General features: G+C 49.6%; 2 protein-coding genes and 2 pseudogenes across 3 annotated transcripts in view; 1 reads left to right on the forward strand and 3 right to left on the reverse strand.

The window, feature by feature from the left end:
- Positions 1-89: 89 nt before the first annotated feature.
- NUDT1 (nudix hydrolase 1) lies at positions 90-3,957 on the forward strand. 2 transcript variants are annotated; one of them, XM_066640640.1, is made up of 4 exons: positions 90-156; positions 765-926; positions 1,852-1,997; positions 2,331-3,957. In XM_066640640.1, the coding sequence occupies exons 2-4, from the start codon at positions 775-777 to the stop codon at positions 2,501-2,503; spliced, it is 471 nt and encodes a 156-aa protein (XP_066496737.1). In that variant the 5' UTR covers positions 90-156; positions 765-774; the 3' UTR covers positions 2,504-3,957. The 2 variants fall into 2 exon arrangements, with proteins under 2 accessions (XP_066496737.1, XP_066496738.1); XM_066640641.1 differs by having other exon boundaries at positions 1,852-1,991.
- Positions 3,789-26,916, reverse strand: part of SNX8 (sorting nexin 8) — a 32,317-nt gene continuing 9,189 nt past the window's right edge. Inside the window, exons 2-11 of the mRNA XM_066640638.1 lie at positions 18,956-19,146; positions 18,655-18,772; positions 17,516-17,637; positions 15,269-15,349; positions 13,559-13,719; positions 12,129-12,261; positions 11,380-11,448; positions 9,545-9,694; positions 8,173-8,322; positions 3,789-7,164 (exon numbers count right to left, since the gene is read on the reverse strand). Coding sequence (XP_066496735.1) covers positions 7,054-7,164; positions 8,173-8,322; positions 9,545-9,694; positions 11,380-11,448; positions 12,129-12,261; positions 13,559-13,719; positions 15,269-15,349; positions 17,516-17,637; positions 18,655-18,772; positions 18,956-19,146 — 1,286 coding nt within the window. The 3' untranslated portion in view covers positions 3,789-7,053. The remainder of the gene's footprint in view (positions 7,165-8,172; positions 8,323-9,544; positions 9,695-11,379; positions 11,449-12,128; positions 12,262-13,558; positions 13,720-15,268; positions 15,350-17,515; positions 17,638-18,654; positions 18,773-18,955; positions 19,147-26,916) is intronic.
- Positions 21,047-21,161, reverse strand: LOC136634109 (5S ribosomal RNA; annotated as a pseudogene).
- LOC136633784 (5S ribosomal RNA) lies at positions 21,930-22,046 on the reverse strand (annotated as a pseudogene).

Here is a 26,916-nt window from a genome sequence, read left to right on the forward strand (position 1 = left end):
GCACTCCCAGTTCCGTGTCGCTCCAGCCTGCAGCTCTGGGGCTAGAAGGGGAGGGGGGGCGGCAGCAGCAGTCTTAGTGCCGCCCCGGGGCGGGGTTTGCCTGCCTCTTTCCCGCCTTGCAGAAGAGCCCAGAGGACTCTGCTGCCTTCCCTGGAGGTAGGAGGGGGAATGTTCCTGAGCATGCCTGGGGCTGCAGCTTCCCTGCAAAGCACTCCTTGGGGTGGAGGCAGCCCCTGGTTAATCTGGAGGGGCGGGGGCGGAATGCACTCTGCCCATGTGCAGAGGAGCGGGGGGGTGGAATGCACTCTGCCCATGTGCAGAGGAGCGGGGGGGGTGGAATGCACTCTGCCCATGTGCAGAGGAGCGGGGGGGTGGAATGCACTCTGCCCATGTGCAGAGGAGCGGGGGGGTGGAATGCACTCTGCCCATGTGCAGAGGAGCAGGGGTGGTGGAATGCACTCTGCACGTGTGCAAGGCACCTAGAGGGTGGAATGCACCCTGCACTTGTGCAGGGGACCAGGAGGGGGTGCAATGCACCTTGCACGAGTGCAGGGGGACAATGGAGCATGCTAACCACCAAGGTTGGGACCCACAGTTTGAAAAACACTGATCTAGAGTACAAGTAGGGAGGGCAGGTATGCTGCAGAAAGATGGAAAGCAGCCACAGCTATGCCACACACACAGGCACCACCAGCCAGTTTAACCCTTTATGGTCTACCAAGCTTGAGCAGACACCTTGGTGGGTGATGTCTTTCCCACTGCAGAAAGCGGAGCATGGTCACCACCAAGGTATTCACGCTGGTGCTGGTTGTGCAGCCACGACGAGTCCTCCTGGGTCTGAAGAAGCGGGGCTTTGGGGCTGGACTTTGGAATGGATTCGGAGGGAAGGTGCAGCCAGGCGAGACAGTTGAGCAGGCAGCCAGACGGTGAGTGGATCAACTCCCAGCTCTATTTCCTTATAAGAACATAGGCCCCTCTCCCATGTCTGCTGTTTCCTTTTCATTTCATTTCAATCCCACCTTTCCTTCCTCATGGAACTGAAGCACAGCGCACCTGGAGAGGGGGTGTTAGTTTCCCAGACAGTCACCCATCTGGGCACTGATCACACCTGCTTAGCTTCAGCAAAGGTGAAGACATGTTCATCCCACATTTATATGCTGCCAACATGTTCATCCTGCATTTAAATGCTGCTGCTTATCTATATTGTATTAAAAGCAACTGCTTAACAAACTGATGGAGTGCCCTGGGGGCTGAGGATAAGAATAGGCCCTCAGTTAGGCTGTACTTGTCGTAAATGGCAACTAAACAGCCACCGGGTAGATGGGACTCTCATCTGAGAGAAGGAAAACTCTGATCCCAAACCTCCACTGCCTTGTGGCTATATCCAGTTGTGGAAAAGGCTTCAGGAGACAACCTTGAGGCAAAATCCGGAGCCAGAGTCCCTGAGGCAGTTCATGGCTGAACACAGTCACGTTCTGGCAACTCCTGCGACGCCGCTGGAACCAACCGTACGCCTCTGCCTTTCCATTGGACCATTTCAGCGACATGGAGAGGGGGGATTTGCTGCATGGGTAACAGCCTATCCTCCATACCTACTTTACCCAGGCTTTGCGCACTGGAGAGGACACTCTGTTCCAGAACCACCATTCAGAGCGTGACACCATAGTCTTCCGAGACTGAAGGATGCCAACAAGGTGTGCCCTGGCAATTTTAGTGCGCTATCAGTGTGCCATGAGATGAAGAAGGTTGAACATCACTGGTGTAGGGGGAACTCTCTTCTTTTTTTCTGGGAAGACAGAAGCATTCACCCTCATGCCCTGCTCCAAAGCTAACTCTACCCTTTTTGTTCAGGGAGCTGCAAGAAGAGAGCGGACTGACGGTGGACAGCTTGCAGAAGTTGGGCCAAATCACTTTTGAATTTGTGGGCAACACCGAGCTGATGGAAGTCCACATCTTCCGAGCTGACAGTTTCCAAGGCAATCCCACCGAAAGTGAGGGTTAGTCACAGCAGCAGACACACACATTCACCTCTCTTGTTTCTTTGTGTTCATCCCAAGCTTCCTGTATACAAGTGACGTCATGCTGACTACATGATATAGTAGTCTACACGACCATAGTGCATGCTGACTACATGACACCTCCAGGGTAAAAGAAAGTCTTGGGTCACCCCGCATGCACTAAGGTCAATACAAGTTCCTCCTGCTATCTGAAGTTTAGCCAGAAGCAGATGTGGGATGAGTGCACAGAACCTCTTGAGAGCTCTATGCTCTGTTTTCATCCTCATTGTTACTCTTCCCCTCTCTGTGTGGTTTTTGTCTCCTCCCTTGCAGAAATGCGCCCCCAGTGGTTCGACCTGGACCGGGTACCCTTCAAGAACATGTGGCCTGATGACGTCTACTGGTTTCCCCTCCTGCTCCAGAAGAAACGGTTCCTTGGCTATTTCAAGTTCAAAGGGCAGGACACCATCTTAGACTATACCCTGAAAGAGGTGGAAAAGGTGTAAGAAAAGGAGGGGGGGAAAAGATACTGGGGACTTTCCCAGCTGTTGCACACCACAGCCCACATTGGGCAAAAGAACAAGCCCTCAAACCTCCCCAATTAACCTCATCTTTGTCTCCTCAGGAAAGAATGCATCCATACCTCTTTGCCAGGCAGACTGAATGAAGCACCTGCTCCTTTGTAGAGAGCAAAGGACTACTACTAAAGCATGCCCCTAATGTTAGTCCTTTCACCTGCACTGCCCCCCTGCTGGTAACAAGAGGCTCTGTTTGGGAATTGGCTGCCAGTTCTGTGCTGTTGCTCTTACAATTTGTTAATTCTGTATTGATTTTTTAACTCGCCCTTCCAGTCTGGTTAAGTCATTTGCAGTCCGCCTAGTAAACAGTGGTGCTTTCTGGATTGAGTTCTAGCAAGGGGCCTGAGTTCTAATTTCCACAGTCAATACATGTTCTTTGCACAGCAGCGGCTCAGCACTTATCTGGGCAATTTATAGAGGCTTGAATTGGTGTGCCCTGAATCCCACGATGAGTTCGCCTTAGAGTGTCACAAGAACACTCACAGGGGTGCCTCGAGATGTCCCCGCTTACCTGTTCCCCTGGGCCCCCACCATCTTGGTTCTCGTGAAATCTCATGAGATTTGAGCATCAGCATCTTGAATCTCACAGATGCCCACCTGCTCAGTGGTTGGACAGCCCCTTGATGCTTTCTACTTTGAACCAACGGCCTATAGACGCCAATTATGGATGGATATATACATTTGAATACTGTTCCTCGACTCACAAGTATAGCTTTTTTTAAAAGTATACATGACTTAGGTAAATAACAGAAGGTAGAATCTGTGTTATGATCTTTGCCCCTTTTTTTCTTCCCTTTTTTCTCTTTTTCTTTGTGGAAATGGTTAAGTGTATATTGGTTATATACCTTTCACTACATGAAAAAATAAAGCTTAAAAAAAATCTTGGATGTCATCAGATTTCATGAAATCCATGGTGGCAGTGTCCAGCTGGGAAGAGGAGGCTGCAGGGGTTCCGTCCCCTGAACATAACTGGTATTTTAATGGTATACTGGCTCTGTTCATGGCCCCCCCCCCATCTAAACTAACTGCAAATAAGAACACATCAACCACGAAGTCCCCTTGTCCATACCCTCACTTTGAGTGGTCCTTGCCCCACATGTCAAGATATACCTAGATCACCCAACAGAGGTTTGCCAAAGTGATCAAGTGCCACCCATTCACCCAGATGCACCCGTCAAAATAAGTGGGAAGCATTTCCAATTAAAAGAACCTTTACATTTTTTTAATACAAGTTTTATACATCTCTTACAAATACGTAGTTCTGTAACATTTGTTAAGATTTCTCTTTGTTTGGAATGTTGTAATCTGTAAACATTTTTTTAAGGCTACCAGCTGTAGTATGTTGATCTAATTCCTGCAGTTTGATAAAGTGCTTCATTAAATAGTTTGCAGAAACTATTTTTGCAAAGCTGGGACGGGGAGAGAGAGAGAGAGAAGGGGGGAGTGAACAGGGAACACCTAATCCTAGCCTAGGATATTTCAAAACTTGCAATATCCAAAGAGACTGGAGAGAGGAGAAAAGCCCCTTCAGCTGATGGCTTAGCGAAGGAATTGCTTGCAAAGCAAAAGGAATCAAACTTTTTTTCCAGTTCTGCTTTATGAGGAAGAGGTCCCAGGTGACCTGCTTAGGCCCCGAAGTCCTTTATTGTTACCTGTTCTCCCACACACCTAAATCCTCAGGAGGAGGGCTGGCTCTAAACCACTTCAAAAGCTGTTCCCCAGGCAGAGATGAGATTTCCTTGTCTATCACAGCAACCTCCTGCTACATTCTTTAGATCAGGGATGTCAGACTTGTTTCATATAGTGGGCTGAATCACTTTCAAGCTGCCCGCTGAGGGCTGGAAGTAACATCATTGGGCGAGGAATGATGTCATAAAGCAGAGGATGGCCAGAAATATGCACTTTGTTCTTGCACAGACCCTCATTAGGCACCATCAATGCTATTTGGCCCACTATGAAATGAGTTTGACACGCCTGTTTTAGCCAAGGGATGGGAAGTGCTAACAGTCAGGCACTACTATGTACTGACGTCATCAGATCAATCCTGCTGATTGTACTAGTGGACGCTATGTTGGAGACAGCTGTGAACTGCTCAGGTGTGTGTGGGTGAACACCCCGCATTCAGCTGCTTTGCCACGCTTCTCATCCCTATCCAGCACCTTAAACGATGCAGTCCGTGTAATTCAAGGTGCAAGCCATTGCATGGAAATGATACAATCGGCTAATTTGGTTGGGCAAATGGTCTGGATTTGGTTGCAATCACAAAGAGATGCTTTCGATAACCTGCCTCTCCTGGGCTGAAAACCATTAGCTTATCTGAAAAGCTCTGTTTTAAATAAAAGAAGATCCTTGCTGCTTTGACTGAAGAAATAGAAAGGTTAATACTTTTAATCTTCACTCTAAACGCTTTCAAAAAATGTATATACTGTATTTAACATGTAAAAGGCAGAAAAGAGAGGTCAGTTTTTCTGCAGAGGAAAAGAACATAAGAACAGCCCCACTGGATCAGGCCATAGGCCCATCTAGTCCAGCTTCCTGTATCTCACAGCGGCCCACCAAATGCCCCAGGGAGCACACCAGATAACAAGAGACCTCATCCTGGTGCCCTCCCTTGCATCTGGCATTCTGACATAACCCATTTCTAAAATCAGGAGGTTGCGCATACACATCGCGGCTTGTACCCCATAATGGATTTTTCCTCCAGAAACTTGTCCAATCCCCTTTTAAAGGCGTCCAGGCTAGACGCCATCACCACATCCTGTGGCAAGGAGTTCCACAGACCAACCGCGTGCTGAGTAAAGAAATGTTTTCTCTTGTCTGTTCTAACTCTCCCAACACTCAATTTGAGTGGATGTCCCCTGGTTCTGGTGTTAGGTGAGAGTGTAAAGAGCATCTCCCTCTCCACTCTGTCCATCCCCTGCATAATTTTGTATGTCTCAATCATGTCCCTCCTCAGGCGCCTCTTTTCTAAGGCAGCCTTGGCACTGCAGGAGCCATTTGGTAGCAGTGAGGTTCTTCCTTCCTGGTCTGCTTTTGGACCCTGAGAAACAGGGAGGATACCAGGGCCAACCGAGTGATCCACTTGAGCCCTTGATCAGTGAACGTCCCAACACCAGTGCTGGGCATGGTCAAGTGGTCCTTGCACTGGTCTTGAGTTGGCTACTGTCCTCCTTACTGTGCCAGGCCAGTAACTTTTGCTTGAGAAACGAAGCAAATCAAGCTTCCAAAAACCAAGGCATGGAAGAAGAGGCGGGTGGTCTGGAGACAGCTTCCCAGGCCCTCTATCCAGGAAGGGCTTTGCAATGATGCACACGGTGGGACTCTCTCCATACTGATTTTTGCCTGGGGCCTGGCAACTAGAGAGTAGGTGGCAGTGGAGTAGCAACTGATGGGGGGGCAGTCACTAGGCCAGAAGGGGGTGCCACACAAGGTCCAGCCAAGATGGCAGTGGCAGCAGAAGCAGCAACACCAGCCATCCTTTGGCCACTGTTACTGCAGAGCCTGGCCGACGCCGCCTCCTTCTCCTCTTAGTGTTTCGGTGGCTTCGCAATCCGGGGCTGCCACGCCTTCATCCTCCTTTGGAGGCTCAAAGAGAACCTCCAAAGGAGGTGGCAGTCAGATCGCAAAGCCGCCTCCTCTTCCCGGAGTACCCAGAAGAGACATCACAACTTCACGTGACATTGCAACCTTGTCTCTGCCTCAGATTCTGCTGCCTCGTGCGACACCACTGGGAGGTAGCATCGCACTCGGGGCCAGATTAGGCCTAGATGCTCTCTCCAACCCTCAACACCATACCTGCTGCAGACCCAGGAAAGAGTAAAGCAGAAAGGCAAGTTTAAGGAAAGAATATCTGCCAGGGAAAAAAAAATACCCTTAGGAGTAAACAAAAGCAGAGCATAAAACAAAGCATTCTGGGATTAGGAAACTTGACCCCCCCCCCCCAGCACTTCAGAATGGAAACTGAAATAATTAAAACAACACAAAGGTGAGAGATTGTGTCTCTCTCTACACACTGTCACATTTCCAGGCAGCTGAGCAATCAGACAGCAGCTCCAAGCAGCAAACAGGTACAAATATAGCCAATGGGAGGATCCTGTTGAACACCTGTATGGAGTGGCGTCGCTAGAGGGTGCAGGCCACACCAGGTGATGTGCACAGGGAGCACCGCTACTCACCAAAGCTTTTAAAACCTTGGTATTTTCAAATAATACCATCATGTTATATATCAGTTGGTGTGTAATTTCACGCAGAATGCAATGCAACAAACAGCGTTGAAATATCTCTATTCTATCAAGAGTTATAGCCAAAAACCCAGGGGGGGCGACGGTCCATCACTATGCCCACTGCCCAGGGAGTTGCCCCGCCCACTGCATGGAAGGAGGTCCATCGTAGGGGTTACCCGTTGCCCTCTCACCATGTGATGCAAACCCTATGCGCTGTTTGTGCCCTCCCCTGCCCAGCCCAAGAGTCCCAAAGCATTAGCTCGAAAACAAGTTGTCCTGGGACAACGCCGGCAGCGTCAACGTGTTGCTGGATCCGGAGAAGAGGCAGCTCAGCTTGGGCTTCAGTTCGTTCCAGACCTTGCTCATCTGCAAGCAAGAGAGAAGATGTTCTCGAGGGAACACGATCTGGATGGCGGTGGATTTTCACACATGCACGTCCCACCAGGAAAATGCTCAACTTTTACAGAAATGTAACAAGGACAATGATACAGGCCCCTGATCATTTTCTCTTTGCAATGACTGGCTTGAAACAAACTCTCAGAAGCTGCCCAGGGTTCATTGCTTGCCTTTGCTCTTGCAAGTGTCTCTTAAAAGCATCATCTCCGCTGCCAAGATGAAAACGGCACATTTGCAGAAAAGACATACAGGGCTCAGTCCTAACCAACTGTCCAGCACTGATCTAGCCTCTATGCAGCCCCAAGGCAAGGCAACATGTCCTTACCTTGAGGAGTACCCCTTGACTGCCTCCCCACTGCAGGATGCAGTGCACACCCCATTGGCACAGCTATGTCAGTGCTGGAAAGCGGGTTAGCATTGCGCCCACAGAAGGCCACATTCAGCATAGAAATAAATAGCATCCAAAAAGGGCTGGGAAAACCAATAAATATCCTAGAGGCAATTCTGATGTTTTTGTGCTTTGTTAGTGCAAAAGAAGCAGGATTCATCTCAGAAAGGCACAAACACATATATAGTGTGTCCTCCTCGTCCGTGGGTTTGACATCCATGGATTTAAATACCCGCGGATGGCAAGACTGCTGCTGAAGTGGCTTCCAGTCGCATCCGGGATGTCTTCTGAGACATAAGGAGGCTGCACACAGCCCCCAGGAAAGCCCCCACCAATTGCACTGCCCTGTGGCCCCCCCACCCCGCAGATTTCATTATCCACAGAGTTTGGTATCCGTGGGGGTTCTGGAATGAATCCCCCAGGAATACCAGGGGTCCACTCTATGGGTCAAAAAGGGAATTTTGCCCAAGCCAAGTCCCAAAGGGAGTGCGATCACCCAGATGTGATGACACTCGAGGAAGGTGAAGGGAAAGACAACCCGTCAAACTGCCCATTTATGTTTCACAGGATGCAGCATTCAAGGGGCTCACCTCCTTATGGCCTTGGATCTGAGAGTTGACAAAGGCCCCCAAGATGTGAGACGTGAGAGGCAGATAAATATGGATCAGTTGGGTCTCTTGGTGCAGGCAGTACAGGGAAAAATAATTGCGCAGCTCCATTGTCAGGATCGCATTCTCTTGCTGAAAGAGAAGGGGGGGGAAGTAATTTTTAATGAAGATGTTCAGAGGACGATGCCCAAAGGGCATGATATAGACATAAAATATGTACACTGCTCCAGATGCTTTTTAATGACAGCATAGTCCTATCTTCATTTTAGAAAAGAGCCCCATTGCATGAGACCAAAGGCTCATCTAGTCCAGCTTCCTGTGTCACACAGGGAGCACACAAGACAAAAAGATGCCTGCTTCTTGATGCCACTCCCTTGCGTCTAGCATGTCAACTTCTAAAACCAGGAGGCTGCGTATACCCACCACGGCTGGTGACCTGTGATGGACTTTTTCCTCCATCAATCTGTCCAATCCCCTTTTCAAGGCATCTAGGCCAGCTGCCATCACCATGCCCTGTGGCAAGGAGTTCCACTGGGTCAAGAAATATTTTCTTTTGTCTGTTCTAACTCTCAATTTTAGTGATTCTGGTGTTGTCTAGACACTCTATCCATCCCATTGCACCCAGGGCTGGGGCACCTTCCTTATGAGGAAAGGCTACGGCTTTTGGGCCTCTTCAGCCTAGAAAAGAGACGCATGAGGAGGAACATGATTGAGACATACAAAATTATGCAGGGGATGGACAGAGTGGATAGGGAGATGCTCTTTACACTCTCACATAACACCAGAATCAGGGGACATCCACTAAAATTGAGTGTTGGGAGAGTTAGAACAGAGAAAAGAAAATATTTCTTTACTCAGCATGTGGTTGGTCTGTGGAACTCCTTGCCACAGGATGTGGTGATGGCGTCTAGCCTAGACGCCTTTAAAAGGGGATTGGACAAGTTTCTGGAGGAAAAATCAATTACAGGGTACAAGCCATGATGTGTATGTGCAACCTCCTGATTTTAGAAATGGGCTATGTCAGAATGCCAGATGCAAGGGAGGGCACCAGGATGAGGTCTCTTGTTATCTGGTGTGCTCCCCGGGGCATTTGGAGGGCCGCTGTGAGATACAGGAAGCTGGACTAGATGGGCCTATGGCCTGATCCAGTGGGGCTCTTCTTATGTTCTTAACTACAATTCCCAGGAAGCCTTGCAGTCTCTTGTTATCTGGTGTGCTCCCTGGGGCATTTGGTGGGCCGCTGTGAGATACAGGAAGCTGGACTAAATGGGCCTAGGGCCTGATCCAGTGGGGCTGTTCTTATGTTCTTATGTAGGAAGCATCTGCTGTCCTAAGCAGGCAAAGCCTATCATACCTCCGCAATTCGGGATTCCAGCTGCTCCACTGATTCAGGTTCCTTGTTCTGGACTGTGGCACTCATCATTTGCTTCTTCATCATGCTGTATTTGTGCAAGGCTCTCTGGTGCTTGTGAAGAACGCCCTTCTCGTGCCTCTCGCACAGATCCTACATTGCAAAGAGAAAAGTCAGATCATTGTGTCCAAGTCTTGGAGCACTGACTCTGGGAGAAGGGGTGGCAACTTGCTTGGCACCAAATAATATGGCTGCTATAAATTGTTCTGCCTCAATAGTGGCTAAACTATTGTTGCATTTTAAATGCCGGAAGAGAATTAGGATTTCCAGCCTCTAACCGGCAGGTGTGAAACTGCAGCCCGGAGGCCGGATCTGGCATCCAGAAAAGTCCATGTGGTGCTTTCCATTCCAAGCCACAGCCTCTTATCTTGCCAACTGATCTGCTCAGAAACTTGCTCCGGGAAGCTGCTTCCACACCGAAAATTGGGGTGCAAAGCCTGCTGGAGTGACAGATAGTGGAAGCAGCTGCCTGGCGCAAATTTCTGAGAAGATCGACAGCAACTGTTACCCTGCACATGCCCAATCTTGTCTGATCGTGGAAGCTAAGCAGAGTCAGGCCTGGTTAGTACTTGGATGGGAGACTGCCTGGGAATACCGGGTGCTGTAGGCTTATACCATAGTCTTTCCATGCCCGATCTCGCCTGATCTCGGAAGCTAAGCAGGGTCAGGCCTGGTTAGGACTTGGATGGGAGACTGCCTGGGAATACCGGGTGCTGTAGGCTTATACCTTGATCTCGGAAGCTAAGCAGGGTCAAGCCTGGTTAGTACTTGGATGGGAGAACGCCTGGGAATACCGGGTGCTGTAGGCTTATACCATAGTTTTTCGAGACTGAAGGTTGCCAACCAACCACGACTGTGAAACATGGGGCTGCAGTGCAGAATGGAAACAGCCACACAGGGATGGCTCTTTTTCTGAATGCAGAGGTCTGTGGTTTGGAGACCACTGCCTTAAGCAAATAAAAATTCTGGCTGCCAAGGTAGCCTTGAAGAAAAATACGTGGGCGACACCAAGCAAGAGCTCAGGTGCACAGCTTGGGCGTATCAGCATTCTAGATAGTTTGTAGCCTGCTCCATGACAAGCAGAAGCAGAACATAAGAACCGAAGAAGAACCTTGCTGGATCAGGCCAAAGGCCCATCTAGTCCAGCTTCCTGTATCTCACAGTGGCCCACCAGATCTCTCTGGTGGGCCACTCTCACACCAGATCTCTCAGGAGCAAACAAGACAACAAAAGTCCTGCCACTCCCTGTTGCCACTCCCTTGCAGCTGGCATTCTGAGCTAGCCTACTTCTAAAACCAGGAGGTTGCACATACCCATCATGGCTTGTCACCTGCGATGGACTTGCCTCCATCAACCTGCCCAACCCTCTTTTCACGGCATCTAGGCCAGATGCTATCACCATGTCTGTGCCAAGGACAATTAATCCCACAGATTAATGACACGTCTGGGTAAAGAAATATTTTCTTTCTAAGTTACGCAAAGCAAATAGATGTGGAAATTTGCATAATTTAGTCAGGGCTCAGACCGTCTTAGTACAGACACTGAAGGTACAGAAGCTTGGCATGTGGGGTTTCTTCACCTCCTCCTGTAGATGGTATAGTTGCAGCCCTGAAAACGGCATGACTTGCCACCATTAGGTCCTTCTAACGCCTCGCCTGGCCTCCCGGCTAGTCCCCAGCCAGCATTTCCCTCCATCTGGTGCAACGCCCTCCAGTGAACATGCACAGCTGTTTCCAAGCATGTTACACACACCCTGGCAGGATGAAAATAGGACTCACTTTATAGGCCTGGAGCAGATCCAGGAAGAGGTTCAGCTTCTCCACCACATCACTCTCTTCCTGTTTACCCTAGAAAGCGGAAGGGCAAGCAAAGGAAAGCGACTGTGTGAATCTGGGCAGCAGGGCAGGGAGAAAGTCATTTCCAAGGCTCCGGCCCTAAAATTTACTTGCTTCCATTTTCACCTGCCACATCTGAACTAGCCGGCTTCCTGAGCAGGGCCTGGGGGTGGTGACGCACAGTGTCAGGAGGTTCAGAACTGAGGAATGTGGACTGCATTAAATGTAGTTTAATGCGCACCACTGGGGCAACTCGCAGGCAGAAGGAACAACAGAGCAGATCCTTGCAGCTCTACAGCGCCACCCAGTGAATGGCAGAGGGGTGTACTGCATCTCACCAGCCCAGCTGGAAACGGTGATCGAATGTGCCAACAGAGGCCCAGGCTGCCGTTGTATACCAGCTGGCTTGGTGTGGGCAACTGGTCAGCCAGGTTGGTTGTTCTGTAGACCCCTCCCCTTGGATTTCTGCTTTTTGGAAACTGCACTTGCGGTAGAGACCACGCTACCTCCTTTTGGCTCGAGAAAACAGGCCAAGCCTTGCTTGGATCATGCTACTTGCCTCTAGTCTAGCCCCTCCAATTGATAACGAGCATTCCCACAGACTGGGAGGGTGGCCAACTCCAGAACTGTTTTCATCAGGGTATTTCCTGTGCCTCACCGGGGAGGGGGGGGAAGCAGCTGCAGGAGCTCACCTGCTGCACGGCCTTGTCAGCAAGCAGCGCAAATTCGACGGAGAGACCTTTCAAGGCCTGCTTCAAGTTCCCCCAAGTGCTGTTATTCAGGGCTGCCCACGAAGGGAGTGGGGTTGTGTCGGAACCCAAGGCGCTGTGGGAGGAATAGGTGGAGCTGTTAGGGTCAAGCAAGAGACTTCTGCAAAACCCACGGGATGCCCTAGAAGCAAATGCTGCCAGAGAGTCTGCACCAACCCTAAAAATGAACAGCACACAGAATTCTGCACCATGGTCAACAGGACACTGCAATGCATCTGTCATGTCGGCTGGGCAGACATGCTTACTTGCTCCAATAACATGGGTGTGTAACAGGTATCCCCAGGTATCCCCTGGGGGCTGGGGATAAGAATAGGCCCTCAGTTTGGCTGTACTTGTCGTAAGAGGCGACTAAACAGCCACCGGGTAGATGGGACTCGTCAGCCTGGGAAGGCAGCTCATCTGAGAGAAGGAAAACTCTGATCCCAAACCTCCACTGCCTTGTGGCTACATCCAGTTATGGAAAAGGCTTCAGGTGTCAACCTGGAGGCAAAATCCGGAGCCGGAGTCCCTGAGGCAGTTCATGGCTGAACACAGTCACGTTCTGGCAACTCCTGCGACGCCGCTGGAACCATCCGTATTGGCTTCTGCCTTTCCACTGGACCATTCCAGCGACGTGGAGAGGGGGGATTTGCTGCATGGGAAACAGTCTATCCTCCATATCTGCCTTACCCAGGCTTCGCGCACTGGAGAGGACACTCTATTCCAGAACACTATTCAGAGCGCGATACCATAGTCTTCCGAGACTGAAGGATGCCAACATAGTAACCACTGGAAATGCAGCTCGGACACCCCCCTTCTTCTGGCTTTGGAAATGTCACAGGCATGGATCCCACACTTTCATGGCCATCACTGCAGCCTCAAAGGCAACCATCTCGAGTGTTTACAAAGTGAGTGCCAGAGTGCCGATTCCACGCCCACTACCAAAATTGACACTTGCGTGATGAGTCGTGGTGATCACACAGCACTGGATTTTGTGCTGGTCTCCCACAGCGAGGGCTCATTTGGATCCAAGATAGGAACCAAAAGTGCTGAACAAGCTAACAGGCAGAAGGAACGAATGGTTGCTTGGTACAGACCGTCCTGAGCACACACCCTGGGGGCAGCCACTGCCCTGCCCTACTTCTTGTCCTCCTGATTCCCAGAGAAGCTCTAGGCACCTTCGGATGGCACAAGCTCTCTCTTTGATAGAGACAACAATGATTGCAAGTTCCATCTTGCTGCAGACTGAGATGGTTGCATTCAAAAGCAGGATCCTAGTCAGGCACCCAGTTTCCTCCCCCCCCCCCCAAGACACCCAACAATCACACACAGGACTGCCTGCAAAAAGAGAGCTCTCAGCCTGTCCCACCCACCTTAGTTCCTTTCCAAATATGAGGAGGTCTGAGGCATTGTCGACAGCTCGGGAGGCTATCCTTTCCGCCCGATCCCGCAGTTTGTAAAAACTATTGTAGATGTTCCGGATCAGTTCCCTGCTGGCGGCAAACTGGACCTGGATGTCAGCTGGCAGGAAGTCCTGCGGGAGAGCGCAAGAGGTTGGGCGATAGATCCTACAAGACTACAGACGGTTGTCAAAACACAATCCACAAATTGAAAGAGAGAGAAGCAAGTCAAAGGGGAAAGAAAGTGCGTGCAAGAGGGAGAGATTTGGACCAGCCAGAGATCCTCTTTGCAATTCCTCATCAATGCTCTTTGGTCAAGCAGGAGATTCTCCTCCCCCCCCATCCCCCTACTAGAGGGCTCCACACTCAGAAACTGTGGAACATTTAGTTCGCCACAGATTGCACTAGATGCAGAAGAAAAGGGACCTCACCCCCCCTTTCCTCAGCAAAATGGAGTAAGTAGCAAGTACTTGGGCAGGGGTGGTACTAGAAAATTTGCTAGGGTAGGAATCCTGAGAGCCAGGATGGTGCAGCGGTTCAGGAACTGGACTTGGACCTGGAAGATCCGGGTTCAATATCCACTCAGCCACTAAGCTTCCTCGGGTGACCTGGGACCAGTCACACTCTCTGTCTGAGCCTCACCTACTTTGCAAGGTTGTTATGAGGACAAAAGGAGGGGACGAACCATAAACACCATCCTGAGCTCCTTGGAGGAAGGGCAGGATAAAAATGTGGGAAATGAATTAATATTCTCCCATCTCTTTAAAAAAGCCGGCCAAAGTTTTTTTTTTTGGGGGGGGGGGGCAAACTGCATCAGGACAGCAGTGCTGGGGGAGGGGGGTATCCCATGTGCCATTTTCCAGCCCAGTCTCCTCGACCTGCTCTTGCTCCACCTGGGAGAATTTCCAGGTCCATAAGTGTGTTTCTTAACGGAGCATAGCACAGCCTGTGGGAACCAATGTACAATCAGAGAAACAGGCAGAGTGACAAGTTAACATCTCTCCCAGCATGACAAGTTCTGATGCAACAGGTCCACTCCTCTCCCACTCCTCTCCACTCCTCCTGGTACACAACAGTAACAAGGTTGTCCGTTCACCATTACCACCACCCCACACATACACACACAGAACTGGTTCTGAAGAGGAATTTAAGAAGCCAGGCAATCTAATCACAGCTCTACAGCATCTCATTCAACCCTAAGGAGAAAAGAACAACAATTCCAAAAAGGACCCTGCTTATTACGAGCTCCAGTAGATGGCGCTGTTAAGGACGTCCCCCCACGACCAAAGACGGAGTTAACTCTCTCTCTAATCCCTTTAAAAAGTCTGTTTTCTATGGGAAGTGAGTGGGCAGAATCTGTCTGGTTCTAATAGACAATGTATGTTGTGTAGATCTAGAAATAAACGTGTGTTGATATTAGGGGGGCAAAAAGAGTTCCCTTCCCCCCCCCCATCAAACGAGAGCCAACTTGCAAAACAGGTGCTTGCAACGGTGTGTCAAGTCGGGCTGCTGAAATTCCATCCAAGTCATCATGCGCAGATGGTCTCCAAGAGTGGAATTGCAGCCAAAGCCGCTCTTGACAATGCAAGATGCCTTTGGAATAAGGCACCACTCCAAGCAAAGCCTCTCAGGATTCCCAAGCTGGCCAAACCCGCTCCGGTTGCGACATGCAGACATGCATACCTTTGCCTGAGTCGCTAGTTTGCAAGTCAGAAATTCGTCTCCGACGCACTGGACCAACTCCCTCAACTTGTTCTGCACATCCTGGGAAAAAGGAGCAGAATATGTTTTTGTTTTAAAAAAGGGCAAAAAGCTATCAGGTGATTCAACCTCAAAGCAGCACATGACAACTGCAATCTCAGTTCACATTCCTGAGTGCTTCCCTTCCCTCAGGGATGTTGCAAAATTTAATTGCCTCTCTCCCTGGAGACCTAAGAAGCCGACCTCTTGCACCAGTCAGGCTACAAGCAAGGCCAACCTCGGAGTTTTATGGGCATTCAGGAAACAGACCAGCCAGCAACAACCCCTCCTCCCTCTGAAGCAAGAGGCCTGCCCTTTTTGCGCCCCCCCCTTGCATACCAGGGGCTTGTGGTCAGGGGAGGCTCTACCTCCCTAACTTGTCAAGCTCAGGCTCCCCCGTGATTGCACATGTGCTCCACCCAGTTTCTGAGTGATTGCACAGGGAGGGCAAGCTGCCACAAGCCCTAGTCTCTCCAGGACTGTCCGAGTCTCTCAGAGTAGAGCTTCCCAGCAATCCCCAAGAGGGCATGAATGAGGACACCACAACAAAGGCAGATCGCAGCTCAGCAGGCCCCAGGCAGCTGCCCAATTCCAATCCCAGGGGTTGGCATAGGCCATAGCTGGAAAGCACCTTATACCTGGAGCAATCACCCTCATCTGGGAACACTCCAATCCCCCCAAACCCCAGAGCAGGGGTGCCCTAACCCAGGCCCTGGGGCCACTTGCGGCCCTTGAGGACTTCCAATGTGGCCCTCAGGGAGCCCCATCTCCAATGAGCCTCTGGCCCTCCAGTGACTTGCTGGAGCCCGCATTGGCCCAACGCAACTGCTTTCAGTGTGAGGGCGACTGTTTGACCTGTCACATGAGCTGTGGGACGAGGACTCCCTCCACTGCTTGCTGTTTCACGTCTGTGATGCAGCAGCGGCAGCAAAGGAAAGGCCAGCCTTGCTTTGTGCAAGGCCTTTTATCGGCCTTGAGCTATTGCAAGACCTTCATTCATTCATATAGGTTCATCTTTAATATATTCATTTATGTAAACTTAAGTAAATTTATTCAAATTTGAAATGTAAATTAATTCTTTCTTCCCCCCCCCCCCCCCGACACAGTGTCAGAGAGATGATGTGGCCCTTCTGCCAAAAACTTTGGACACCCCTGCTCCAGAGAACCAAATCATCCTATTGGGCCAAAACTTGGATCGGGTTATATGTGCTGAAACAGCACTGAATGTCCTGCGTTTAGAGGCGTTCAAGTACGAATGCCTCCTTGTGAACTTTCAGGGACATCTGACTGACCACTGCTTGAAACAGGATGCTGACTGAGATGAACCTCGATCCCATATAGCGTTTCCTCCAGATATAGAACATCCTTTGGTAGGTTCTTTTGCTTATTTCCTATCCATTCCTGGTCAGTACAGATTTCAACCCTGCTTCACACCAAACACCCACTAAGATTGGTAGCTGGACTTCTGCCACTCACATCATCTCAATGCCCCCAATCCTATCAGAGCGACAGGATCAGGCACACACCCCTTAAAAATCATTTGAATCTTGCCACAAGCCTGGATATGCCTGGAAAAGCACTGCACGTCCTGTGAGCGGAACATTCATGCCTCCTGGACAGAGCCTAGGCGAGGGACTCCAACAAACCTCAGGTTTTCTCCTCCTACTTTTTAAATCAATTTATCATTGAACTATCATGTTTTATTTGGCCACTTTGATTCGCCCTGAACCAATCTATGTTGAAACTGTAAGCCCCCTGTGGACAGAACTACTGTATCAACCTGAATGAATGAATGAATGTATTAACCTGTAGAAAAACCCTTTAAGTCAGTGGTTCCCAAAGTGGTGGGTCGCGATCCACCAAGGGAAAGGGAAATGGGCCCAGGAAAGTGGCCTGGGAATGGTTGCCTCGACAGTGATCACAGCACTGTGGAGACCCAGGGGCTTTTAACCTTACCGGGGGGGGGGGGCTTTGTGCTAGACTCCGGTAGGGTCCAAGAGGCTCACAGTCGCCTCTGCAAGCCTCCCCCCTGCTGCACAGAGTTCCAGTCACACATATAGATGACCATGGATCATAGCCAAGAGTAGTAGCCTACAGCTATAAGGGCCCCTTGCTAGCAATCAGGTCAGCAATCGGAGTTTCCCGGCACACCCCACAGACACATGTTGAAACGCACTGCTTGGAACTCACAGAGCCACTGAAGGAGAGGAAGAGTTTCAGCAGCACGTCCTCCGAAAAAGGGGGGTGCCTAGCGACCAGGTTGATGAAACGTTTCAGCGCCCTCCGCCTCGTCTCAATGAACTCTCGGTCCGCTGCGGGAGGGAACACAATCAGAGCAGGGTATCATGCAGGGAGGCGAAGGCAGCCTCTATCCCTGAGAGGCAGAGGTGGGGGAGCTGTCAATAGAACTGAGCAAAGGATGGCACTTCTCACCCATGACCCTCTCCAACCCCGGCCTAGTGGTTAGCGCTGCACCCCCTCCGTCCCCTCTTCGTTCTGGCTTCCAAATCGGCAAATGTTTCTGGCTACCCACAGCATCAGTAGGAAATGGACCTTAAAAGCTGGATCCAGTGGTATGCTCTCATACTGACCAGTCCGGATTCACAGGCTATAAAAGCACCTCAGTTTGGAGGATGAATGCATGGGCTCCTCCTTTCAGAGGCAGAGCACTGATGCACTGTGTCAGGGTCGAGCCCTTGTCCGACCCCTGCCTTACCTGGCTGCAGGCCAGGGGCAGAACTGTCTGGCCATAGAGCCACCACCACCTCTCCAGCTGACCAGGTAAGACGTAGGGCAGCTGGGTGGGGCTCACCTGACCTGAGCAGTGAGCAGGGCCGGGTCACCATTAACCACCAAAGAGGAGGCTGGAGCTGGAGCCCCTGCCTGAAGACCAAGGGCCTCAGGTCCTGCCTCTAGGGTGGAGGACAAGGGTGTCGTGAACTCCCTCCCCCTGGCTTGGTCTGAGGCTTCCCTTGCAAGGAACCCCAGGAAGGTGGACACCCCACCCAGGGGTTCCAAGAGACCATCCAGCTGACCCTCAGCACCCCCCCAGAGACCCCCCTTTTGGGGGCTCCCCTCACACACTGCTTGCACTGTTTTCAAAATGAGGGAGTTGGATTCTCCCAACAGTATTTGGAAATTTCCTTTCCGAGCATGGTGGAGAATCTAGACCACAGCTGCTTTTGGGTCTGCCCACAATTTACGCAGCGACACCTCAGGCTGCTGGTTCACCATGAGACACAGCTGGTAACCGGCTGGGTCTCCAAACGCAGGCATCTCTCCCTCTGGCACGTCTGTGCCGCATCCTGTCCCCATCAGCTCAGCCTTACCTCCCAGCATTCGTTTCGGGGGAAGAGCCGGAACCATCCGGTAGGGGAATTTCTGCAGGAGCATCTCGTAGAAGACCACAAAGTCATTGTACCGCCGGTAGACTGAACTCTTGAAACGCTACGAGAGAGACAGAGAGGGAACCTTGCAGCACGTCAGCTTGAGAGCCTCACGGCATCAGTCTCCAAGCCTGTCTGCAAGTCCCAGCTCTCCAGAGACACGATTCCAAGCCAAGCAGGCCACCGAACCGATCCAAGGGCCCGATTCCTGCCCTTTGCTCCTCCACCCTCAAGTGGCATTTACCTTGCTGGACACTTCATACTCCACGTGTTTCAGGAAGAGGCCTTTTTTCTCGGGGATGAGCTCCACCTGGACAGTGTCCTTGCCCAACAGGTCTTGCAGGGTGTGAGAAAGCACTAATGGATTCCCCTGGGGCATCTGCATCGGAGGCTCCTCGGGCTCCTTCAGGTCACTGATCACAGGCTTGGTTGAGTCTAGGGGAGGAGGAGGTTTGGAAATAAGCAAGCCAGGCTTGGATGAGAGCAGCTTGGCTTGCAGCTTGCTCCTTTGCAATCTGCCCTGAGAACAGAAGCGAGCACCACCCAGCAAACAGCTCCTCCCAAAACACAGGGAGTCGGCTCCGCCTGCCTAGCCCAAAACTTGGGACATCCCTGATCACACCTCAGCACACAGCTGCTCTCCTCGGGCAGGTGCCAAGCTCTGCGCTGTCGGCGAGCCAGCCGAGAGGCCCGAATTTCCTGCCGAGCTCGCTCCGGCTAAAGCAAACATCTGTGAATCCCTGAGTCGGCATTCTGGGATTCCGCTCACGACAACAACTTGGGGAAGGAAAGAAGCGATTATTTTACCTCTCACCTCGGAACAAACATTTCTAAACATTTCCCTTGGCCATCGAGGGAAGGGAAGATGCCTTGTTTCGCAAGGACTTGTGGGGGGAAAAAAGGGGAGAGCCATTGGGCTAGTTAGGCCAACTTTTTAGCACCAGGACCCACTTTTTAGAATGACAATCTATTGGGGCTCGCCAGAAGTGATGTCATTAACCTGGAAGTGATGTCATGGCCAAAAGTGACATCCTCAAGCAGGAAAAAATTTTTATGACAAAATCAAATCAATCAAGTACATTAAAAGTTTGCAAAAAGTTTAAAATTTTTATTTAAAATCAGGAAGAAACCTCCGAAGCCTCCCAAGTTGTTGTTGATCTGTTTAAAAAAATTCCCCAAACATCCCAAAGGCTGCAATTCTATCCAGCCTTACCTGGGAGTAAGCCCCATCGACTATCATTGTTCAAAACATGTACGTAGTAGCCTGGTAAAAGAATAGATCTGTAACATGTCCCCAACTGCAGTCACGTACCACGGAAGCATCAAGTTCGATAGATTAAAAATAAAATGCACGTTGAAATGAATGGGGACCCACCTGAAATTGGCTCGCCACCCGACAAGTTTTATAAATGCTGGGCTAGGTAGTTCCAGCTTCAAGAGACCAAGTCAGGCACTGAAGTGGAGTGATGTGAGGGATGACAGTTTCCCTGCAATCGTGGTGTGACTACGTGAAGACTATTATTATTTTTTTTTCATATTTCTATGTCACCCTTCCTCCATGGAGCTCTCAGGGTGGAGTACATGGTTCCTCCCCGCCTTGTGTTCTCCCAACAACCCTGTGACATAGGTTGAGAGAGAGTAACTAACCCGAGGTCACCCAGGAAGCTCCGTGGCTGAGTGGGGATTTGAACCCAGATCATCCAGGTCTGTTTAACAAAGTAGTATTCGTACCTCCTTCCTCCTGTGATAGTCACCGTCTCCCTGCATGGGGGCGAAGGGGGTGGACTTAACAATATTTATCTATGTAGAAAAGTTATGATCAGGCGATACAGAGACTTGCAAAGCCATAGAAATGAGAAAGAACTTAAGAAGAGTCCTGCTGGCCTCCAGGCCAGACACCCATCTAATCCGAAATCTTGCTTGTCACAGTGACCAACCCCATGCATAAAAACTGAAAAATGGTATACAAAAATATCCCAGTTAAATATAAAGGGTCTTTTAAGAGTGCTGGCCTGAGCATATTTACTCAGAAGTGAATCCCGCTGTGTTTAATTACTCACTGGTATGACTCAGGAATTACTCCCTTATAAATCTGCATAGTACTGAAGACTTAATATAGCATGAGTAACACACTGTCCCTCAGATAGCCCTTGCAAAAGCTGATTGCTTTAGACATTAACACATGCCCTAAGATGAATGTCTCAGTTTGCCTCCTGAGATGCGTCATCTCAGCTCAGGTCCTTGAAGAAAGTTTCAAAGGCAGCACTTGAGCGCACCTGCTGATGATGTCATAGCTCCTGGTTGGCCACCTTCAGTCTCGAAAGACTATGGTAGAAGCCTACAGCACCCGGTATTCCCAGGCGGTCTCCCATCCAAGTACTAACCAGGCCTGACCCTGCTTAGCTTCCGAGATCAGACGAGATCGGGCATGGAAAGACTACGGTATAAGCCTACAGCACCCGGTATTCCCAGGCGGTCTCCCATCCAAGTACTAACCAGGCCTGACCCTGCTTAGCTTCCGAGATCAGACGAGACCGGGCATGGAAAGACTACGGTATAAGCCTACAGCACCCAGTATTCCCAGGCGGTCTCCCATCCAAGCACTAACCAGGCCTGACCCTGCTTAGCTTCGGAGATCATGGTATAAGCCTACAGCACCCGGTATTCCCAGGTGGTCTCCCATCCAAGTACTAACCAGGCCTGACCCTGCTTAGCTTTCGAGATCATGGTATAAGCCTGCAGCACCCGGTATTCCCAGGCGGTCTCCCATCCAAGTGCTAACCAGGCCTGACCCTGCTTAGCTTCCGAGATCAGACGAGACCGGGCATGGAAAGACTACGGTATAAGCCTACAGCACCCAGTATTCCCAGGCGGTCTCCCATCCAAGTACTAACCAGGCCTGACCCTGCTTAGCTTCCGAGATCAGACGAGACCGGGCATGGAAAGACTACGGTATAAGCCTACAGCACCCAGTATTCCCAGGCGGTCTCCCATCCAAGCACTAACCAGGCCTGACCCTGCTTAGCTTCGGAGATCATGGTATAAGCCTACAGCACCCGGTATTCCCAGGTGGTCTCCCATCCAAGTACTAACCAGGCCTGACCCTGCTTAGCTTCCGAGATCATGGTATAAGCCTGCAGCACCCGGTATTCCCAGGCGGTCTCCCATCCAAGCACTAACCAGGCCTGACCCTGCTTAGCTTCGGAGATCATGGTATAAGCCTGCAGCACCCGGTATTCCCAGGCGGTCTCCCATCCAAGTCCTAACCAGGCCTGACCCTGCTTAGCTTCCAAGATCAGACGAGATTGGGCATGTGCAGGGTAACAGTTGCTGTCATAGCTCCTGCTGTAAGAAAAATCCACTTCGTCTGAACATTGTGTCATTTTATGCACATTTATCGTCCCCCCACCCTGGGAATAGACCCCAGGGAAGATGCTCACACAACATCCAAGATTATAATTAATCTCATATTATATTAGGGAGATCAGGATTGGGGGGGGGGGGATGAGGCCAAGGGAGAGAAAGGAGGACTAACAAGGCCAGCTAGTCAGTCCATGTTTGAATCAAGGCTTAAAGCAGGAATCATAGAATTGGAAGGGGCTCACAAGCACCCATGAGGTCATTTAGTCCAGCCCCCTGCCTGTAGCAGGAAATTGTCCTAGAGCAGTGGTTCCCAAACTTTTTCGAGGCCCTAGAGGCTGCTGCTTGATTTATTAATGCCAAGGGGTGTGGCTATAATGGTGATTAGGCAGCAGTGCCTCCCCCCCCCCCCCCGGTATCAGCTTGTGTAACCCTTGATGCACAGAGCCTAACCTGCATTGTCAGTTTCATGACCCACCAAAAACTGAATCGTGACCCCACTGGTGGGTCATGGACCCACAGATTGAGAACGTCTATCCTAGAGCATCTCCAGCAGGTGTCTGTGGAGACTTTGCATGAAGATCTCCAGCGAGGGCGAATCCACCCCTTTCCTCGGCAACCTGTTTCACTGCCGAACCACCTTTACCATCATAAATGTCTTCCTGATCTCCAACCAGAAGCCGAGAATTTGAACCTGCATTAAACACAATAGGATTCAGTTCTGAGGAAACCTTCCTAGACCAGCACTCTCCAATAGACCATTCCAATTTAACCAGGATGTTTTTAAAGTACTGCTCTGCAGTTGTTATATGAGGGGCTCGCTCCCCTGCTCCTAGCCCACACTCTTAAGCCACTTCCTCGTCTCTGTTGAAGATTCCAAGATTCTGTGGTTCTTCCTTCCACATTCCAACAGGAAACCCACAATTCCACAGACCCATCGCTCCAGAGTGCAGACCAGGCAGGCAGGCCATTGACAAGGCATTCTCTTTCTGAAGCAAAAACCAACACCCCACGGGTGACACGGTACACCCCACGGGTGACACTGTACTCCCCACTGGGTGCTCCCCAAGGCAAGTATGGGTGACAGCGGCCCTGCGTCAAGATTCCTGGAAATCATCCATTTCCTGGGGAAAGGACTAGCGAGGCAATGAGGTCCCAGCTTTGCAGAGGGCGAAGGGAAGAGAATAAAAAATGCAGCTTAAGCCCGCAGTGGCACTAATTCACAAAAGCTTCCAAATCACCTGGTCACCTTTACACGCCAAGGTGCAGCGAGCTCGGCCGGCGGAGGACACAGCTTCTCTCTGGCAGTGGGACAGACGGCGCAGAGTGGGACCGACCGACGCAAAGAGCTGAGAAAGATGGCAAAGAAGCACCAGGCTTTCCTTTTATTGTAGAAATGTACACCCACCCACAGGCAATCTTCCCTTTTTCTGTTCTCCAGTAAGTCCCTTTTCGAACCGCGTGTCTTGGGAAACCCCCAAGATCCCCTACTTGTCTTGGGTGTTACGTCACGCTTAAAAAAATTATCTCTTTTGGCAGTAGTATATCTAGAGGGGGGTCACAGCCCCCCCAGCTTTGAATCACCTGGGAGCCCTCAACCCCTAGCAACGGCACTGCTGCCCAGTGGGTACTTACCTGCTCTGTCGGGCATGCTGTGTGGATCCAGTGCCGACAGAATGGTGCAGACCTTCCTGCTGGTGCTGCTTACTCACTGGGTGTCGCGGAGCACTTTATGGAGCTTTTGCAACGCCCAACACCGGTGCAGTGAGCACTACGCCATTGGATAGGATTGTGCTGAAAATCTGCTAAACTGGCCGGCACCTCTGTGGAACCTCACTGTCCCAGTCCATATTTAACTGACAACACAGCCCTAGTCTCTCCCCCCCCACCCCGTTTTAGCTCTGGTGTGTAACTAGAAGAGGAACTGAAAGAGAAAAATACTGAAAAAAAAAACTGCTTTAAGCACAGAGGGGTAAATTTGGTTTTATTATATTACACTGTAAGTTCCCCCACACTTCTGCTTGCACTGAGGTTTTGATCATATGCAGATTGAATTTAATCAATGAATTGGTTAGAAGGAGGGTAGTCAACCAATTTAAAAAAACTTTAGCTGATTAACTCATTGATTTAGTTATTGAATCTACATACATTTGCATACGAAGTGGAAAAATACTCTTAGGGGGTAAAAAAAAAAAAGCACCAAACGCATCCTTTTATTTAGATGATGCATGGACACATTTTAGCAGTCATTTTCTGAATAGAGGCATTCCCCATTTGGTCTCAAGCAGGAGGGAATGCTTAAGGAGTAAGCTCCACTAAGCACAAGGGCATTTATTAGTGAGTAGACATGCAAAGAATTGCATTGCTAATTTGGTGCTTACCAGGTGCGCTTTTAATCTAATTCTTTAACGACTGATTAATTCGGTCACCTCTTTAGTCCAGTGTTTCTCAAACTGTGGGTCGGGATCCACTAGGAGGGTGGCGAGCCAATTTCAGGGGCATCCCCATTCATTTCAATATTTTATTTTTAATATATTAGACTTGATGGGACGTGACTGCATCTGGGGAAATGTGGCAGGTCTGTACTTTTAACAGGCTATATATATGCTTTTAACAATGATAGTAAATGGAACTTACTCCTGGGTAAGTGTGGGTAGGATTGCAGCCTAGGACTGTTAAAAATTTTCGTGCTTGATGATGTCCCTTCTGGTCATGACATCACTTCCGGTGGGTCCTGAGAGATTCTCATTCTAAAAAAGTGGGTCCCAGTGTTAAACATCTGAGAACCACAGCTTTAGTCTACCAAAATGTTCTCAAATACAGTATATATTCTAATCAACTAACTGAATAGACCTGGTTGTTTCTTCTCTCCCTGGAGGCTGTTGGATAATCTGAGTTTACTGGCCCTGTTTAATTGGACGCGCAACATCTTGCCATTTTTAAAATTGGTTTTAGTGTTGCATCACTGGGTTTTACTGCAAAAGAAAAAGTGTTCAACAAAATGTGGAAAGCCGATCTTACTGGAAGCCATTCTAAAATCCCCTGGGTGCTTTTACCCTTGTGTACTGTAGCCCCTAATGCTCCTAGATGGGTAATCAACAACATAATGAACGTTAAAGATTACAGATTCTTGCACAAGAAAGAATGTGTGTGAGTTTAAACATCTTTCTGCTGACTCCAGGCTAGAGACAATGCTGAGAAAGCAAAGCAGGAGGCCTATTTCACCCACATTCCCACTGCTCCAGCAACCCTCTTTGTGACCAACAGAAAATCATGTGCAAACAGTTTGCTATACAGATATCAAGACAAACAAGCAAACAATCCACCCATTTCCTTAAGGGAGGCACCTCGGAGCATTGCAAAAGGCAGGTAGGTCCCCAAACCATCCAACAGGGACATTGTACCCAGGGCTGGGCTAATTGCCCCAATGCAAAATAGGAAAGAAAATAACGTCACGTGAATTGGCAAAAGCATCTTCCACGCTTACTCGAGGAAGTGGGCACCATCCAAACAGCGTAAAGCTTGCTCAGAGCCCATGTATTTCAATGGTGGAGAAACTGTAACTGTCTCATTTAGATCAACAGTCCCAATCCATTTGTTGCACTCCACCAATGGACTGGAAAATTAATATTCCACTAATATTGGAAAACTACAGACATTCTGTCGAGTGGTGGATGAAAAGTTATGGACTTTGCAGGAATGGATAAACTTATGATCTTACTTAAAGAGAAATCTACAGAAAATTTTATCACCAACAGGAAACCAATTATTGATTTTTCTGCAGGAGAAGGTGAGTTAATGAGTTGTGGATTGGAAGATTAGATTGAAAGGAACAGAGAACATTAATCTGAAAGAATCTGAAAGGGAAAACATAATGAGGAGATAAGAGGGGCTGTTGGAGATGTAATGTACATATGGGTGGAAATTTAGATGTATTTTAATAAAGCTGTAAGTAATTAGAATATTTGACTTCACCCCTGCTACATTATTAGAGGTATTTTTCTTTACTTTTCATGTATCTCCAATGTTCTTGTTTGTTTTTCTTTTCATTTAATTGTGTTTTATTTTTTTTCTTTATCTTTTATTATAATAAAGAAAATACAGAAAGCATTTGTTGTGCTCAAGTGCCATTTGTTCCTAACAATCCTAACCCCTTAGTGCTTTCCAGCACTGGCATAGCGGTGCCAATGGGTCATGTGCTGCATCCTGCAGTTGGGTGTCGCTCACGGAGGCCTCCTCAAAGTAAAGGAATGTTTGCTCCCTTAACTTGGAGCTGCATTGCCCTGATGTCAGTGCTGGAAAGCACTGACATAAAGGGTTAGGATTGTGTCCCATGTTCAACCTGGCTTGGGGGCCAAAGAGCCTTCAATGCACTCAGCTCTGAATCCATCAGGGCTCAGGGAGCCTTTGGTATGCTTTCCAATCTCTGTAGCAAAGGAACGAGGGAATGGACTCAACAAAAAGGCAGCTCGTTGTTTAAAATTATTTTACTATTTACTGCAACAGGCCATGCGATTCCTGGCACAAATACATGGGTAGGAGGTTCCGGAGCACTGCCTACATCGATCTCTTAAGGCAGCCCATGGAGACGCCCCACAGTATAAAAGCCTGGAGTGTGGGGGAATAAGTCCAGCCAGGGAAGTCTCTGCCAGGGAGTTCATGGCAAGCCTGGAGGTTAGCATCCTCCAAAGCCGCTCAGCAGTTCATTTATCATCTCGCTGGCACTGAAAGGTGAGGAGCAGGCCCAAGGCAAGGAGGGTGGATTATGGTGTGTCAGGCCATTGGTATGAGAGCTCCTCATCCAGCCAGACACACACTAAAGTTGCAAACACCCCACTAAACTGG

This window comes from Tiliqua scincoides, chromosome 13 (assembly GCF_035046505.1).
Source record: "Tiliqua scincoides isolate rTilSci1 chromosome 13, rTilSci1.hap2, whole genome shotgun sequence".
Classification (NCBI taxonomy): domain Eukaryota; kingdom Metazoa; phylum Chordata; class Lepidosauria; order Squamata; family Scincidae; genus Tiliqua; species Tiliqua scincoides.

Bases quoted from the DNA above. Each gene is read 5' to 3' on its own strand.
- NUDT1 (XM_066640640.1), top strand. From the start codon at position 775: ATGGTCACCACCAAGGTATTCACGCTGGTGCTGGTTGTGCAGCCACGA. The intron at 927-1,851 runs GTGAGTGGATCA...CTTTTTGTTCAG, and splicing joins GTTGAGCAGGCAGCCAGACG to GGAGCTGCAAGAAGAGAGCG. The intron at 1,998-2,330 runs GTTAGTCACAGC...CCTCCCTTGCAG, and splicing joins CAATCCCACCGAAAGTGAGG to AAATGCGCCCCCAGTGGTTC.